The 17,131-nt window shown below is 42.2% G+C and overlaps 2 protein-coding genes across 2 annotated transcripts in view; one reads left to right on the top strand and one right to left on the bottom strand.

Annotated features, from left to right (window-relative positions):
• Window positions 1–8,300, bottom strand: part of LOC128884806 (icarapin-like) — a 39,388-nt gene extending 31,088 nt beyond the window's left edge. The window contains exon 1 of the mRNA XM_054138475.1: window positions 8,053–8,300. Coding sequence (XP_053994450.1) covers window positions 8,053–8,119 — 67 coding nt within the window. The 5' untranslated portion in view covers window positions 8,120–8,300. The remainder of the gene's footprint in view (window positions 1–8,052) is intronic.
• Window positions 8,301–14,445: 6,145 nt separating this feature from the next.
• LOC128884952 (uncharacterized) overlaps window positions 14,446–17,131 on the top strand; it is a 34,190-nt gene continuing 31,504 nt past the window's right edge. The window contains 2 exon segments of the mRNA XM_054138705.1: window positions 14,446–15,997; window positions 16,396–16,621. Of these exon segments, the coding sequence (XP_053994680.1) occupies window positions 15,176–15,997; window positions 16,396–16,621 (1,048 nt within the window). The 5' untranslated portion in view covers window positions 14,446–15,175.

Below are 17,131 nucleotides of genomic sequence, written 5' to 3'. Positions count from 1 at the left end.
CAAATTGAACGCGTTGGACTCTAAGCTTTGAAGTGTAGGACTCCCAAATTGAACGCGTTGGACTCTAAGCTTCGAAGTGTAGGACTCCCAAGTTGAAAGCGTTGGACTCTAAGCTTGAGAGAGGAAGGGTTTCCAAATTGAAAGCGTTGGACTCCAAGCTTTGAAGTGTAGGACTCCCAAGTTGAAAGCATTGGACTCTAAGCTTCGAAGTGTAGGACTCCCAAACATAATCCGTGGCTGGGTTTCGTGTACGAACATCACGTAGACTGCCATGTCACCCATGTATGGGTTTCACTCAAGAACTAACAAGATTAATTCTGAAAAGTTGACATCAAAGGAGATGAATTTAAATGAAATTCATGAATTTTGATGTAGTTACAAAAATAAATACCATGATAAATGTTTGATTACACAGAGTCTACAGTAGTCTAAATAATATTTAATCTTAGCAGAAATGTTTAAGAATATTTGTTTGGCGGTCAACGTGATATAGCAGATACACGCTGGACGACCAGGGGGTGGATGGAGCCCAGGACTGAAGCTATAGTTCCCAGCGCCCACATACTCCCGTGAAAGCGAAACCTCGAGATCTGGCAGATATCTATGCAAGCACAGCCACGGTAAACCCCCTTAACCATTTATTTACGCCCGCCATGGGCTACAAACTGAGACGCATGTATACGTGTATGTACGTGTATGCGAATGGGTCGTTGCGCACGCGAAAACATTTCACGGCAACTGGAAAACCGGGATTGGATCTTCGATGATGCGTATTTATTGGGAACAGGGACGTTTCGCATAGATCCAAAGAACGAAGCTCCGCTTTCAAACTAAGCCGTGAGTGTTCGAATAAAGTCGAACGGCGCTTCTCAAACTGCGATTCGAGAGGACTCGTTCTCTACGAGCTCTCAATTCAAAAAGAGGCGTGTTTTATGGATTCTTTTTAAAATATAAAGAGGAAGAAGAGGATTAGTCTTTGTATATCGCGAACGGACTCTGGATGGATCCGCGAGCTCTAAAACTCGAAACATTACCCGTAATAAATTGTCTGCGCAAATCTGTGAAGCCATTTCGATTATAAATTACTTACGCCGTCACGCGAAGCGGCCGAGCTTTAAAATTTTTATAAAAAACCCGAAGTGAATAGTCGCGCGAAATTAAACCTGTCCGCATGCTTAAATCCGCAAGAGCTTATCAGAATCCATCCTATGGGATTGTTAAGTAGAGAGGATGAATATTCTTTTACACAAATTAGAGAGCCACTCGCACACACGCGATGGATTGTTACTTTCCGAGCATGAGTCGGTAATACGAGCACTTATTTCTGCGCCTTTTGCGCGTATTTTTACCAATTAATCATCCCGACGCAAAGCCCCCCCGAACGCGCAATTTCATCATTCTTGATTTTCATCTTATTTTGGCACGTGGAACCTCCCCTTAAGGTTTCTGACACCTGTTGCCGTACACCTTGAATAAATAATAACACTTAAAGGGAGTATAGCTCTTCGGAGGATGATCCGAGTACGATGTTTTGAACGCTATTGAAACGATCTATCATTTCTCTTCGTTAGATAGTACTTCAGCCTGTTTACACTCAATTTTAAATAATTGATGTTTTTCCTTGCTAGCACGATATTTCCATAATACTCTGATATTGGGACTAAGACGCTTATATAATCTTACGTATTTTTATATTTGTTAATGTTTAGTATTATATAATGAACGATGCTGAAATGAACTTTAAACTTCTCGTTAAAATACGATCTATATAATTCCCTGTTGTCAGTCAAATTGTAATAATTTAAAAATATTCCAAGTTGATTCGCAGACCAAAGAAAAAAAATTTATTATGTTTACGTACAAAAGTGTGAGTACACGAACCTATCGAAACATATTCTATTTATTCTGACGAGCATCGTTGGTGAAGCACCGTGGGGCTCGATGAATGGATAGAGATATTTGAAGAGGTTTTTAAGCAAAATATGGAATTGTTCGAAACTCGACAACTTTTATTTGTAACTAAAATTGACGAGGGAAAATAAAACACGATGAAATATCTCGCATCGAGGTTTGAATATTGAATATTTGTTACGAACAACAATAATAATTTCAATAACTCTAGCACCAACAAACATGGTTCATTCTTTAGTAGAAATATTGATTTACGTAACCTTTTTATTATTTACGTTAACCTCGTTCTATAAATAAATCCAAATCGAAATGGATCCTGGTATAGCACAAAAAATTTAATTACATTTATTTTCTCTCGATTCAGCGAGGCTTAAGGGTGCGATACACCCTTTCTACCACGCGTGAACCCTTCCCGATACAGCGTGCGTGTCGTAACAACGGTATTCTCGTCTCGAAGCATTGTAATTTTCAAGGGCCAATTGTTTGCAAATACCCCGAGCACGCGGCTGGAATAGATCAGCCAGCGTTGATTGTGATTTAAAGATTAAAATTCAGTTCCGGCGCGCGACCACTTGCCGCGACCGTACTCTCGTCATTGTGCGTGTAATTTCATCGCAGAACGTTATTAAGTTGGGTAGATAGCGAGCAAAAGTGCCCGTACAATAAACCGAGCCACCGAGCGTGACACGAAACCGCGCGAGGAAGCGCAAACATTCGGTTATGTTTTCAACGGATGCGTAAATACGTATGAACAGAGGAAGAAGGCGTATACGCCGCGACGTGTAAAAAGAAAGGCAACACCGATCGACAGGCTCAATATGCTGGATAAACTAATTAATGATCGAACGGCGTCGGAAGTAATTAGTCACGTATCCTATTCACGACGTAATTAAATTCTGGCTAGAGACTGCGCTGTGCAAACTCATTTATTTATGCACACGATTCAATCGAACGCAACCAGCTCGCGAAAAAGAACAGATAGGAAGCGTTGCTTGCGTGAACATTATTTATTAAATAATTATTTATTAGATCATTCTGGTGTTCTTTCTATAAAATTCTACAAATTTTTCTAATCTGAATAGGATATTTAAGAATTGCAGATATTTAAATAAGAAATTCGCTATCTTATTTTTAATTGGAGTGTTAATTAATCAGCGACAATTTCTGTCTTCAGAGATAAAATGCTTTATCCCACGTTATAAAAATATTCTTCCAGGTCTGAACAATGTCAAGCCACCGTTTGCAGCCGAGTTCACCGCTCAGTTAAGCGAAACCTTGCTCGTGTAATATCGAACGTCGGTTGACAAAGTGTAGCGAATATTACATTAACGAGCAATCGCGAGTGCCTTGTCAGAGGCCATAAGCGCCGCGCGCATCCCGCCTAAATAATAATTGCGTCGCAGGTACGAAGATACATAGATCAGAAACTTGCAAGTGCACGGGTATTAAGAGAAATGGCGTAACCAGCGAGAATTCAAGGTAAGCTTCGGTAACGCGGCGATAAGTTCTCGAGTTACTTCCGGTCGCGGTGAATCATCGAAGGATCACACGGTACACACGGTAACAATCGCGTATTGCCAAACTGCGAGTCAACTTACATATAATGCGACACGGTCTACAAATTACTCTGAATATTCGCTGGCTGGAATACAGAGACTCCATTGTGCGCTACACTCCAATTTATGATGGCTATATGTACTTATCGACGATCGTAAGTAAGTTCGAAATGTTTTTAAAAGGGGATTCAGGATTTAGCTTTTTTATTTTGTGCAGAAATTGAGAAATTAAAATACACAGATGCTTTTGTAAAACAAGCACGATGAAACGTAAAGTGCACGAGAAACGTATCGATGACTGGGCCGCTTTCTCGATTGATTTTATACACCAAAGATTCGCGACAAGTTAATCCAGCATTAAAACAAATTCAGTTGCATGTTCAGCGAGATGAATTGCATATTCCAATTTCTAAAGTGCACTGGTCGTGTCAGTTATTTAACAAATATTTAATCGAGTTAATGCTAGAATTATTCAACGTTGTTCAATGCTAATTTATGTAATTGAAAAATTGATGTATCCCCCGGCAAACGTGCGATGTTATCAAATATTAACTACGCAGCTCCGTTCCCGGTGTTCCCGATCGGAAATGATTTTCATTCACTTATCGTCGCCAATTAATAAACAGCATTCCAGGCGCGTTGTTTGTTTTTGTTTATTACCCAGAAACGAAAGAACGTGTTCCGACTCCGTTTCACCGAAACCGTAAAGGTAGCGAAACGAACAATAAACCTTTAGTTTCTGTTATTGTTATCGCATTCTCTGAAGAACTCTTTCGAATGCTCTCCTCTTCCTTATCTCTGAGTAAATGAAAATAATTTGAGGTCAGATAAACTCCCGACCGAAACAACAATGTTAAATCGTTAAATACACTTTATGGCTGGTGTAATGGGTTATCGTACACGTCATTCTTACAACTGGTACAAAGCTTTATCGCCGTTGGTCGTTAGCAACAGTATGACCCATATTTGCGGAATAATCGAGGAATCCAAGGCACCTGAAGCACGCGCGACGAAACTTGACTGACAGGGAACTTGGGATCAGAACTACAAGAAGTAGACTCGCGTTCGACTCGGAAATTCATCCGAACAACTGCCATCGGAATGAAATAACTGCAATTAAACGAGTCCTCCTCGGCCCGACCCGCCACTGTTCGTTTGGGCGTGCAAAGACGACGTCAGTGCTAATTAGCAAAATCCACGCTCCGAGTGAATTTCATAGTGAGTCTACGAGTCCGGGGGATGCTCCAAGAACTATCCTCCTTCTGTCTCATAAACGACCCTCGCACTTTCAACCTGGCATTCTGGCAATTACTTCGCGACGCGATATTCGGAACAAACTCTCAAGATATTTCGGTTATGGCTTCCGCGTGTGGGGTAATTCGAACAGAAAAATATCGCATTTTCTCTTGGAAGTTATTCATTTATTTCGATTGTATATCGACTGTTATTCGTTGTGGATAATTATAGTATCAACTTTGAAAATTGTAAACAATACAAATTAAAAGGATAATAGCCCAGTGGTGTGAATAGATGTCAAGTTCCGTTTGCGTATTGATCGATAGGATTGATCGATAGGATCGATATTATTATATTTTTTAATACTTGTTCCACCTGTTTAGAGGATTACAAGACTGGATTAGATTATTTCATCCAGAGACCAGAGTAATTAAGGAGCGATCATAAAATATCGTTACACCATACTAAATCTTATTTATTCAAATGAGTTGATAGATAGAGATAAAACCAGTCCATACTAGATGACATTTCAAAACACCAAATGTGTTTATTTACAGCAATGAATCATACTAATAATAAACGCAACTTCAGACTTCTATTTACATACGTTCTTTTATACATTAAAAAAAAAAGTACCCCATTAAATAGCTGTTAATTTTATTACCAGACTGTGAAAAAAGGCTACAATGTTAGTACAAATTTAAGTCAACAACTTTAATTTATACGCCACATTAAGACGAGCTCGCGAATTATACCGCAGTGGAAATAAAACAGACATATGCCAATTGGCAATTTTCCCGCTTACTTAGCACGAACAGGAGGGAGGGGATGCTTGTGAATACGACCAGCTAGCGTACAACTTTTCACATAAAACTGCATAAAACAACGTCGAGCCAGCATCTCTTGATTTGCGAAGTTTTATAGTAAGATGACTCTGTTCTGGTAGGTAAAATACCTCGGGTACGGCGAAAGTTAAGTCCATTTGCAGATATACTTGTTCGCGTGTCCAGAAATGGAAGATTGATAGACTTAACCCGTGGAAAATTCGCGACCCGTTACCACAACAGTGGATCATCCGCAGTATGTACACAACTCGTCCTTCGAGGACTGTATCATGTATCTCTTACATGGCGTGTTTCATATTCGAATCTTAAACCGAGAGGTCTGAGCTATTTATGATACAAATTCCTTCAATTTGTATTATTTATAGTCTTCAAAGTTGATACTATAATTATCCACGGCGAATAACAAGTTGATTTCAAATATCAGGATCATGCCGTGTCGATATACAAAATGAAATAAATTAATTACTCCGAGAGAAAATGCAAAATATTCGCGTTTGGAATTACATGTTTTATTTATATTAGCTCCGGCAGATAAATACGTATAAGAACATTTGCCTTTACCGCGACGCTACCTCGCTACTTCAATTAAAATGATAATATCGTGGACTCGTGATAGCTATTTAAAAAATTTTAATTTCTTAATCAGTCTACGCAGACTAAATCGCAAGATCAAATCTTGCCCGCGTGAAATATAAATTAATTTATGTATAATAAGAAGATTTACTTTTCCTTGTAACTCTGGTTAAAGTTTCTAACGAAATGTTTCGACATTTTCGGGTTCGAGTTTCCTAATATCCAAGCAAAAAATAGAAATAAAAATAGCTGGCTCGAATCAAACGTTCCGCACACGTACAACAAACATACCGTGATTAACGAACGTGACTTTTCGAGCACCCTATAACCCCCGTCTATATATTTCGCCCCCTCACGTACTCCGTGCACGCATGCTCCTTTCGCTTGGAACAGCATTTATTCAGCTGTCACGCGACAAGATCACGAATATGACCTTAGCAATTGCCGTGGAATTCTAGAGAGCACTTTAGCTCTTTCCATTTGTGTGTTCTTTGAAGATATGGGGGAACTTGGGGATCCTCGATCCCGAATCGATTTTCTAGACAAATTTTTTACGAAGAATTTTACGTTCAATTCGTTTGAATTTTATGTAATTTTACGTAATCACGTATTTTCTTATGAGAGAAATAAATATAAATGACGCTACCTAGGACGATAAATTTACGAAGAAATAAATACAATAAATATTTAACGGTTCAAACGAATATACGTTTTGAATAGCTTGATATACGTTGTTTGTATACGTAATCTATCATTCGAATGAGATTACGTCTATCCCTGTTGCCGCGCAGTGTTTACCAATATAAGCCTTCCAAGCAGAACGACGCTTGTTTTCAAAAGTCAAGATTGATTATTCCTAACGTCGCCACAAATTCGTTATTATTCGATTAACCCTCTTTCCCTCACCGCGTAACACATAGATTCAACTCAGAGATTAAAATATAAAGATACTTGCAGGAAAGACACTTCTACGAATAGATTTTTCAGGACTCGACATTTTCTCGCGCCAATTCTGATCGTCGTAGTCACAATGACGCGAAGTTGGCAACAGGACACAGTCGAACGATTTCCGACACATCACGTACACACTTATCGTCCCTTCCACGTTAAAATATTCTTTTTCCCTAGCTCGACAAATAAAATAAAATTCCCTTGTATTAGGTTGTCCCAAAAGTTTCTTTCGCTTTATTAATAAGTAATGCATGCACAATATTTGATGTTTTATGTTATTGGGTTATCCGGAAAGTCCATGTCGATTTTTGGTAGGTGGTACAAGTCTGAATATATCGAAGTGGTTGAAAACAAATAACATGCATACATCCCTTAAAAAGTGGAAAGGTTGTGGAACAAAATGGCACCTATGTAATTCACTAAATATATATTAAAATTCAAACGTGTTTTTGAATGTTTCATAGAAATTGCCACGAACTTTCTGGATAACCTAATACATTACTGATTTGCGATTCAATCGCAAATTCATTACTGATTTACGATTCATTTTGCTCCAGTACTGTTACAACATAAATATCTATGAAATTAGATTGTCTATTTCTGTAAACACGACCGCATAAAATAATTGAGTGCAACTCGCGAAAGAAACTTAACCTAATAAATCCCCAATGTAAAACTACGTCGTATCGCTACGCGTCGAAATAGATCGCGGAACTAATTTCTGTAGGAGAATCCATGGGATGGAGCCACGGGTCACGAAATCGGGCGGGCATTGAACTTCCCACGCGAAGAAAAACTAATTTCGGAGCGAAGCCAGGCAAGACAAACAACGACAACGATTCGATGTGTACGTGACCGTGCCAGTGTTCGTCTCCCCTAATTACTTTCCAACAAATCGTGTTCCCTCGTGCACGCATTTCCCATACGAATCGTGTTTCGCGAAATAACCGGCACTTGGGAAAATCTGAAGCTGTACTCACCGGGGAAGCTGTGCGCGCACGCGACGAGGCACGCCGCTACGAGAAGGACGCCAACGAAGGTCTTCATTCTTTCGGTCTGTCTGTGGTGTGCGATGTCTGGAAAGCCTCACGGGTAAGTCTCCGCTACGATGACTCGATTAGTACTGACGGGTTCGGCCTCTGCAAACGGGACTGTCACAAAACTCGCGTGGGGATCAAGGTCACTCGCGGCACCAGCTCACTGAAACTCGCTGTCGCTTTGCGTTACGAGTTTCGTCTCCCGCAACTCTATATGTACTTGCGCGCCCAACGCTCCGCCAATAGCAGCGCTGCGCTCGGGTCACGTGGCTCCTCGGTCACGTGACCCGACTGGCGCGCCGTTTGACTCACGACTCGCTCCCCTTTTTCTCGGTACTGCTAATTCTTCATTGTATCGTACATTTAACAACTGCGCGAACATAATCACCCATGGACATCGACGATTAATTTCATCCAGGGAATTGCGTAACGTCGATGATACTAATAACGGAGAATTAAACGAACACCGCAGACTATGACAAACAATTCCTTCGTTGTTCCGCGAATTTCAAACATGTGATATTTAGTCTCGACGACTGGGTACGAGTGGAACGTAATTAAGCGCTTGCAAGCGTTTCATTCGCGTTTAAAGTCCACAAGTACTTCGGTAGAAGTGTGTAAAATACTTCTTTCTTACATTTCTGTTCATACTGTTTCGAGCTTGAAATTAAATAAGGATCGAATCTGTAAATTCAGAGGTGCTTGAATTCTAAATTTCAGCCTTCGAGCATGTTCTGTTCGTGCGATATAAGCGATTTAAGATTTGAGACGCATCCTAAGGCGGAAGTAGCTTAAAGAAGAGTGTGTGGAAATGAGTTACACCTTCGGTGCTCGCGGTGCATTTGCATCTGCATTGAAATATTATAGCCCAGTGTTTCTCAAACTGTATATCGGCTCTCGGTTTACTCAAAGAGTTCGTGATAAGCTGAAACTCGAGAAGCACTGTTACCGAGAATTGCATAACGATGGAATACGATAACTGTCGCTTGAATAGCAAGATTATTGATGCAGTGTATCGTTTTTCCGCATGTTTGTATAGGTCTCAATAGAGGTTTTGCTGACGCTTAGCAGAATCTTCTGGTTGTCCGTTTCCAGTACATTCTGAAGACAGTTAAAAATAACTGAACGTGAACCGACTGCGATACGTTATTCCCTTAATTTCGTACGACAATAACAGATGGTAATAACAGCGTTCTTGCTACACCTTGTATACATTTTGTTTGTTTTGCAAATGAAAACAAGGGTGTTAAATGAATCGAAAGAAATCCGTTATTAAAGCCTTGGTATTTAATTCATAATATTTGCTTCGCTTTCCTACAATCTTCCAGAAAGACAGTTTCTCAATTACGAGCAGTACAAGAACCATTGTTACTAAGTTTCCCGTCGACTACCTTCGTTGCAGGGTAATTGGACCTAGGAGTCTTGTTCATAAGTCAAAGTCGCGTAACGCGCTGGAACAATTATTAACGAGCCCGTAATCATAGCGTGTCGCTGATTGCCGTCAAATGAATCGTGTAATTGGTTTCACCGTTTCCGTCTTAAAATATATCTACTCCCCTGTATAAAGATACTTTCTGTCACCGTTAAGCGACGAGGAAATGCTCGCACCGTACTACGAGCAAAGCGAATCGAAATGCAAGAGGCATAAACGCGTTACGTCATTCTTCGATGTATCGCACGTTTATAGAATATGTATTTCGCGTTGTTGTGTTTTACCAGCGAATACAAGCAAGACTCCTGACATTGCTTGCTCAGATAACCTTGGTAATCTTCCGAAGATAAATAGTTTCTTTCAAGATCGAGTAATTGTATAACCATTGCGTTGCATTATAATTATTCACAGGTTTTTAATTACATTCCGACGGCAAATTTATAAACGAAAACGAGGGACAGCGTGGGGCAAAGTTCAGAGAGAATACAAAGTAAAATGTCTCGTAATGTTATATTTCCCTAAACGTTTTATTGTTTGCAACGAACGTTTCGACCTTTAGGTCTTTTATATCACTTCCTACTGATTCATCGCACCTTCGAGTCATCGAGAATGCGATGAATCACTATATTTATCAATTAAGTCGAACAGATGTAAATATGGATTAAACTCGATTTCACTCTCCTCATTCATACTACTTTATTGCCTTATTACATCACCTTCGCCAACGCCATATTTATTTAGTAATCGCGTATATGCTCATTGCGAATGCAGAGATTATGTTCCACCAGGATAAGCGTCGCTTACACTCGTACGTTAAGTGCTTTGAACACGTGTCGTTTTCAAATTAATTTTTACAAAGACTCGGAGTTACGAAAAGTGCACGCATTAATAACAGCGTTGGTAATAACAACCTTATGCCTGTTGCGAAGGTAAGGTGAGCACGCAATAATAATATACGCAATAATTAGTCGTATAAGTCGTATAAGTATACTGTCAACCTCGTTTCAAATAGACGCGTGCAAGTTACCTACGCAACTCACGGGCGCATTGATAACTCGCGACGTTTGAAAACGTACAAGGAAACGCTAATAAGTTAACACAAATTTTTATATCGCTCTCTGTTTTGACACGGTGCGTACTGTTAGGCACAAGCATTGATTATCGCAATATTTTACGAGGTCACGAGTCAAAGATGAAAAATCGCGCAATTGCAAATATTTCTGCAATCAGGTATAATTCGAAAGCTTCCTCGCTAGTTTGCTTCGTTCAACTAGCTAGGTTCCCCATCGGCGAACCTCTATTGCATCCATTATGCAATAATTTGCATGAGAGCCTCCTTCACGGTCACTAATGGTCGTTAAGGTTGGTAGTAGCCTACTACTCATTGGATTACCTCGATTATTGCCCGAACCCTCGTCCCGATATCCTGCAATAATCGAGGTACACCGACAACGTAAGAGGATCCGGTTCGCAATGGTTAGAAGTAATCGATTATCAGGAACCACGGTTTGTCCTTTGATAGTGATGCAGGTCCTGCGGGTCACTGCTCGCGCCGATGTTTCCGTACAGTTGTATAAACAAACAGCCAACAGTCAAAGCGTACGCGAGCCGTTACGCCGCGCGTTAAGCGATCGTATGTTCGCGGCATACAAATGGGAAGTTTCATTAACGCTATTGCGTCGGTGTACGCGTTCCGAGCAGTTGCGTCTCGCAGTGAATTTTCAGGATGACAGCACATGGTCGAAGACGACTGGCAACTTCGTGAAAACATATTTCACGGATCGGTGGATACCTTTGTCGGTTTCAACGTCATGGCCCCACGGGCTGACGTTGGAAATAACAGTCGAGCCTCTAGGTTCTTGACTGCAAACAATGCAGCGCTGGACAGAATCTCAGTTCACCATTAATTTGTTTACAAATTCGAACTAGTAGTCTACCTATCCTAACTGGTTCCAGCGATTCTCTTCGTCGTTGAAAGAATTAAATCAATTGAACCGCGCCCAAGCATCGAGCACTCGTTCTGAAATATGTATCCTGTAATAACGCGCGAACAATTCACTTCCTCGATGGAACAGCTCACTGGATCCGCGAAATTAGACCGTAGAATAAATCCAGCGATCATCGGTTCCCGTAGATTTACATCGCGGCCGAAGACTAGGCGCAAACGTTAATTCGTTGTCCCGTAAACAACGCGGCTTGCGTTCGAATGTACGAGGGATTTCCGGTGTTCTATCGAATAACATAAAGCTGCGCGGATACTACGCCCATATCGCGATCCTGACATGCGAACAACTTCATCGTATGATCTCATTCCAACGGCTACAGCATCCTTTTCTCCTTTTTATCGTGTGTGCGCGGGATGCAAACATTTATCCGTCGGTTTTATCGGTCGCTGGACTCGCAGAAACGAAGAAGCAACCGGTTCTGACGGATAACAAGGTTGAGTAGATCTTGTTAAGCCGCTGTTGCGTGAATTTTATTTTGTGTCTCGAGAGAGAAAGGTTTTCGTGCGCGGAATGGACCGAATATAATGTTAGAAGATTCGGTACAAAAGTTCACTTGGTTTTATTTTTGTTAGGTAGGACAGGTGGTGAACTGTTTGAGTAAATTTGCCGGGAGGTAGAAGATAAGCTTTACACTTTTTTTTAAATGAAAAAGTGTGCTTAAATTAATAATAAAATTGGTCTGGTTTTATTTTTATTAAATGGGACAGGGGTTGAACTGTTTGGTGTTAAGTAAATTCGTCGGGAGGTTGGGGATAAGCTTCGAAATTTGTTTAAACTGAAAAGACGTACTTAAGTTCTTTCTAGAAACTTGTTTGAAATATTCTAAAGAGATATCCTTTTCTCCAGGGTACATTCCTCTAACAAATCCTTGCAGAAAATTCTAGTGGATATGGTTTCAAAGTAACCAGTTCGCGTTACTTGAATTATCTCATCCCGTTGAATTCATGAATTGATAAGTATTCCAATTTGTAGAGGTATTAGACGTCCCTGTAAGAAACCGTCTGGCGCAAATCCTGTACAGTTCCCTCGATGAACTTTACAGGGATTCCTCATCTTGGTTCCCCGATCGAGCGCGTTATGCAATGGAGGGTTAGCGGTTACGTACTCGCGGCAGAGTCTGGCACACTTGCAATCATGGTGCTTCTGTGGAGCGAGGGAACGAGTTCCGTTGCCCGATGCACGTTTTTACGGGATTATCCGCGTCCCGCCGTTGAATTTGTTCACTTGACCCCGAGACTTCCATTGTGATTTCTACTCGACCGGCTACACGCAATAGCTCGCGTGCCGTCCTTTCAGCGTTTCGCACACGACGAATTATATTAATACGTAGCGAACGGATTCAAGGTTTCCTCCATCTACGAACGCGGTTATCTTCGAAACAGATGTTGCATTGTGAGAGGTGTGCTAATGCGTGTAAAAAAGAGAACTTGGAGATGAATTAACAGAAACGAGCGTTGCAACACCTTGAGTAATGTCTACTCGGCGGAATTAGGAAAGGAGAATCTTTTAATAACAATGTAGTTCCCTGCTATCTGCGTTTTATCGAAGAGCAATAGCCTAGAGGATCTGGAACTTTTTATATTACAACACCTGAACGTGGAACGTGTTTGCGGTTTGTGATAACGTTGATAAAACAAGACTCAGCGACTATCGAAATGTCAACTGTACAATTTCTAAACTAACGTGTCGCCATCCTTGTGATTACCGGTTAATGGTGCAATGACAGTAAGTACATATTACTGTGACCGGTGCCAGCGCAATTGTGCGACGCCAATGTGAGTCACCGTGACTGGAAATAACGTAATTGCACCTCTTAAATGTATGCACATATATTTCTTTTCTCTGACGTATAAGGTCTACCTCTAAATACTGACGTGTCCATGTGGGTACGAGTTTGGAATGAATGACTAGCTCGCGGGGAAAAATGAAACAATAGAACAACTACTCGATTTCCGTAATCGATCAATGGACGTTCGTCACTATATACGTAAACAATAACGAGGGCAGAAAATAAATAAATTTGCTCGCATCTGGGAACAGTTAATTAATTGTTAATCGTGCTAACGTATTTTTCTGGCAAACGAGTTTGTCACGATCTCTTCGCGGGTTAGAAAGTGGAAAAAAACGCGATTCTGTAAACATTGTATTATATGGAACGAAAAAAGATAATACACGTGTATCGCGAGTCTACGTTTTCCTTTCGAGGCTATCTACGTACGTTTTTTACGCAACAAACGAGAAACATTCTCCACGGCGATTCGTCTGGTGGAAATCAATTTGAAAAGGTGTTTTCCGGCTTCCATTGACCCTACCAGCGACGATACCTCGACTCGTAATCACGCCACTGTCTCACAACGTCGAATGATGTTTGTTCTACGTGCTCATTCCCTTTCACGAAAAATTCAATCTTGAGCAATTACTCTGCGTTTCCTGGAACAATAGTCATTCTAATAAATCAGACGTGGAATACGGAGTTGATTTTTTCTTTCGATATTCTTATTCCGATTGGAGTTTCGTCTATCTCTGCTGTTCTTTACATTTCGACACTAAATAAAGAATAAATTGGTAGGTGCTTCCGGTAATTCTCACATAACCATTCTCGTGTTGTGTGCGCTTCCAGTCAGGTTCGACGATTACCCGTGAGCATATTCAAACGTCGCAAACAGCGTTAAGGTTGGGCGAACCGAGAAGTGGGGCAAATATTTGCCTGTCACTCGAGAACCGTCAAACCCGCTAAAATTCATTCGACAAACTACTTGATCGTTGAAAATAATCTCGTTAGACGAACGAAACAGGGGAATGTATATTAACCCTTTGCACTCGAGAGGTTCGAAGCACCAAATCAACCAGCTGTAATGTTTGCTTAGGTTTAATTATATTGGAAAATCGAGGTGTCAATAAAATGATTGTCGGTGAGGCAGAGGTGACCTGATTTTCAAATCTCAAATTGGAGATCACGTTTTCGATGCCAATCTAATTGAAAGCTTAGCATTCGTGGCGATAGAATGCTAAAGAAGCATCTCGAGTGCCTGGTAGATACAAAAAAAAAAAATGCCTCGAGTACTTTGAGTATGAATTCTTTCAAGCTAACGAAAAAAACAAACTAAAAAAATAGTTATTAATTTTGGAGTTTGCAAGCGTTATCCTGACGGTCCTCCGCGTCAGGGACAATATAGATTCCAAGAGAAAGCACCGTTCAAGGGTAGAAAAATCAATTTTGACACAAAGCCGAAAGGCGAAGCCGTCACCCAGTGACCCCGCCGTGTCTAGCGGAGCCAGGCACTGTTTATAGATTACCTGGCGCACACGGCGCGGTTGCTATAGCCGTGGGTACGGTTCTCCACCTGTCCGCCACCTTTCGACGGCCCGAGGGAATTCTCAAGGGCTGTATCAACGGAGTCGATCACGGTTAGCCACGCGGGCTGGGTGCTCCTGCGTCCACTTGGTACCGTTGAAAAATGGGACGACCCTCGTCGTCCTTGAGGATACCTGAAAACACTCGACGGAGATCCCACTCGGGCGTGGGTTGATAAGCGGCGACGGTATCGGAGTGGCAGCCGTGGAAGTGGACAAACGGTGGTTGAGAAACGATTCGAGGACGCGGAAGAGGATAAAGAGGGATGTCTGAATGGGTGGTGTCTGCTCGTGCCGAGGTCGCGATAGCCAGGTCAACGCTGGCTCGATCCTTGACCGTGTGATCAGCCAGGCGAGCAACGAGGACCAATGCCTCCTGTACCGATTAGCCAATTACAAGAAGGGCGGCGAGCTGATAGAGTCGTATAATCTGGGCGGCCAGGCGGAAGTCGAAAAGTTGATCAGAGAACAGTTCGGTGTACTGATGTACGCCGACGGCAAGGGCCAGGCGATCAACCGTGCCGAGTACCTCCGTTGGAAATTCCGTGATCTCGAGCAGGTCGTGCTGCCGATAGAGGCTTCCTTATCACGGTTCGACCCTTTGGCTCAATGGAACGATCACGAGGCATGTTGGCAGATGCAATATAGAGGTTCGCTCGGAGAGGCTCTTCTACATGTTCTGATTATATGCGATACCAGGGTGCACACACGAGTAGCCCGTATCCTGCTCAAGTGCTTTCCACGTTTGGCTATTGACGTCGTCGAGGGCGAGGAATACCTTGGCGCCAGTGCCCTCCACCTGGCGATCGCGTACAACAATAACGAACTCGTCCAAGACCTGGTCGAGGCGGGCGCGATAATTTCCCAACGCGCGATCGGCAGTTTTTTCCTACCCAGGGACCAGCAGAGAATGAATCCTGCCAAGAACACGGATTACGAAGGATTAGCCTATCTCGGCGAGTATCCTCTCGCCTGGGCCGCCTGCTGCGCCAACGAAAGTGTGTATAATTTACTGCTCGACTCGGGCGCCGATCCCGACGAACAGGACTCTTTTGGCAACATGATCCTGCATATGGTCGTAGTTTGCGATAAGTTGGTATGTGTTTTACTGTCGACTGTGATTTTTCTTACTCGTAACAGTCAACGTGGGGTCTTGGGTCCTCTACGCAGAACACAACAGTTGATTGATCTGATCTTTATAGGTACATTTCTATCTACACAAAGTTTCTTTCAAAAAGGGCTGCGAACCTGTCGCATGTCCTATATTCAGAGCCAAATACAAAACTTTGAAAAAGCACGAAAGACTCCATGGTGACTGTCAGGCTGACCCATACTGATTTACATTCAAACGCGCTTAAATTTCGCCTCAATGGCGTCGATTAGCTCGATCACTATCTAGAGGATCACTAGTATTAGAAAAGAATCTCCCACAGTCTATTTTTTCTGGGACGTTGAGATTACCGCTAAATCGAGTACAAAAGCTGTGTAACGTAGGACATGTTCGGGTATGCCCTTCGTCATCCGAAGCTTCCTGCTCGCAATGGGATCGTGAATGCTGCCGGACTGACCCCGTTGACGCTCGCTTGCCAGCTGGGTCGCGCGGAGGTCTTTCGGGAGATGTTGGAACTGTCTGCACGAGAATTCTGGCGCTACAGTAATATCACCTGCTCGGCGTACCCCCTCAATGCACTCGACACGCTGTTACCCGACGGCAGAACAAGTACGTCGTAATGCTAATCGAATTACACGGTTTTGAGAATCGTCGTCGGGGGTTCGTCGTTCGGGAGCACGCTGAAGTGGCCACTCACTTTGTGACGTGCCTTCGTATAATTGTCAGGGCTCAAGGCCGAATCGTCTTTAAGCACCTACCGAGTGATCTCTCCTGATGCAATATAGCCAGGCTCCTTTTTACCTAATCCAACATCGACATTCGTCGATCGATTTCGTCTCTCGAACCTGGCTCCGTCTTGGCTCTTTATCAATCCTTAGGAAGACTTCCATCGAGTCTCTGGGATCGTTTCAGCTCCTAAACTTCATCAGCTTTCAGTGAAATAGTACCATCTACGAAACGTGATAATGTTGAGATGCCTCTGCCTCTAACAGACAGTGTACAACTTTAAAAGATAATCAAGTGGGGGTTGAACGAAGCCCCGGAAGTCCTCCTAGGGAACGAACCTGTTTTCCCACTCGAGATAAGGCGACCAAAATGCGAATACTGTTCGTCCCCTGA

The sequence above is a fragment of the Hylaeus volcanicus genome, chromosome 1 (assembly GCF_026283585.1).
Source record: "Hylaeus volcanicus isolate JK05 chromosome 1, UHH_iyHylVolc1.0_haploid, whole genome shotgun sequence".
NCBI classification, from domain to species: domain Eukaryota; kingdom Metazoa; phylum Arthropoda; class Insecta; order Hymenoptera; family Colletidae; genus Hylaeus; species Hylaeus volcanicus.
This window is presented reverse-complemented; position numbering and strand designations above follow the sequence as displayed.